At 74.3% G+C, this 1752-nt stretch overlaps 1 protein-coding gene across 1 annotated transcript in view; it reads left to right on the plus strand.

The window, feature by feature from the left end:
• Positions 1-604: 604 nt before the first annotated feature.
• SLC6A8 (solute carrier family 6 member 8) overlaps positions 605-1752 on the plus strand; it is a 16434-nt gene continuing 15286 nt past the window's right edge. Inside the window, exon 1 of the mRNA XM_089770241.1 lies at positions 605-838. Coding sequence (XP_089626367.1) covers positions 751-838 — 88 coding nt within the window. The 5' untranslated portion in view covers positions 605-750. The remainder of the gene's footprint in view (positions 839-1752) is intronic.

The following is a 1752-nucleotide window of genomic DNA, read 5'->3' on the forward strand; positions in this document are numbered from 1 at the left end:
GGCCGGGGAGGCCGGGGCAGACGGACAGACGGACTGCGAGAGCGAGGACCGCGGACCCTCCCCAGCGCCCCGAGACTTCGCAGCGCCCGGCCCCTCCCCCCGCCCCCGGCCAGGGGGGCCCCCTGCCCCCCCCCCCCCATGAGATTTTTCAGGCTGACCTTCAAGTGTTTCGTGGATTGTTTCTGAGCCCCCGCCGGAACTGCCCCCGCCCGCCGGGCCCCCGGCCCCCAGCCCCCTCTTTGCAAGGGGAGAGATTTTTAACTGCGCCCCTTCCCCTCGCCGGGACCCGGATTCTGACGCTGGGGGAAGCCCCCCGCCGGGACCCCCAGCTCCCCCCGGCGCCCAGGCCTCCACTGCAGCGCCCCTCCCGGCCCCTAGCGCCCCCGCTCCCCCACTGCGGCGCCCCGGGCCCCCCCCCCGCACTGTAGGGCCTGTAGCCCCCCCCCCGCTGCAGCGCCCTCCGGCCCGTGACCCCTAGCCCCCCTCTCCCCCCACTGTAAGGCCCCCCGCTGCAGCGCCCCGCGGCCCCCCGCTCCCCCCACTGTAGCGCCCCTCCGGGCCCCATGAGCAAGGGGCCGCTCCTGGCCAACGGAGTGTACAGCGTGCCGCTGGGGGGCGCCATGTGCCAGGAGCAGGAGGAGGGGGGCTGGGGGCGCCCCGCAAAGGGGACCGGGGCAGCCCCCTGCCGGCCCCCCGCTGCCCCCCGCCGGCCCCCCGCCGCCGCCCCCCCGCGAGACCTGGACGCGGCAGATGGATTTCATGATGTCCTGCGTGGGCTTCGCCGTGGGGCTCGGGAACGTCTGGCGCTTCCCCTACCTGTGCTACAAGAACGGCGGCGGTGAGGGGCAGGGGGGCGCTGTCTCGGGGAGAGGGCTGGGGGAGGGGGGTGCTGTCTCGGGGAGGGGGCTGGGGGAAGGGCAGGGGGTGCTGTCTCGGGGAGGGGGCTGGGGGGAGGGGGGGGGCTGGGGGGAAGGGGTAGGGGGTGCTGTCTCGGGGAGGGGGCTGGGGGAAGGGCAGGGGAGCAGCAGCTCGGGGAGGGGGCCGGGGGAGGGGGCTGGGGAAGGGCTGGGGGGTGCTGTCTCGGGGAGGGGGCAGGGGGAAGGGAAGGGCAGGGGGTGCTGTCTCGGGGAGGGGGGGGAAGGGAAGGGCAGGGGGTGCTGTCTCGGGGAGGGGGGCTGGGGGGGGAGGGGGCTGCTGTCTCGGGGAGGGGGCTGCTGTCTCGGGGAGGGGGCTCGGGGGAGGGGAGGGGGCTGGGGGGAAGGGCAGAGGGGGTGCTGTCTCGGGGAGGGGTCTGGGGGAAGGGCAGGGGGTGCTGTCTTGGGGGAGGGGGGCTGGGGGAAGGGAGCAGGCTGGGGGGTGCTGTCTCAGCGAGGGGCCTGGGGGGGGGAAGGGGCGGGGAAGGAGTAGGGAGAAAGAGATACTCTGCATGGGGGGGACTGTGTGTGGGGGGGGCTGATCCCTCGCAGCCCCTCCCCCAGTGGGTAGCTCTGTAACTGCAGGGCAAAGTACAGTCTGTAGGAGTGGGGCAGGGCCGTGGGGTGTGCCAGGGTGGGGCAGGGAGCAGCCAGCATGGGTGTGGGAGGTACCTCCCCACCCACAAACTTCTCCCCAGCGCCTGGCCACTTCCGAGCCCCTCACCTGGGCTCCCCCCACCCCCACTTGGGGTCTGTTTGCTGCGTTTCCCCCCAGGCACCCGCCACCTGTCAGTCTGTCCCCCCATGTACCCGTCACCTGTCAGTCTGTCCCCTATCT

This window comes from Pelodiscus sinensis, chromosome 18, assembly GCF_052426305.1.
Source record: "Pelodiscus sinensis isolate ZL-2025 chromosome 18, ASM5242630v1, whole genome shotgun sequence".
NCBI lineage: Eukaryota > Metazoa > Chordata > Testudines > Trionychidae > Pelodiscus > Pelodiscus sinensis.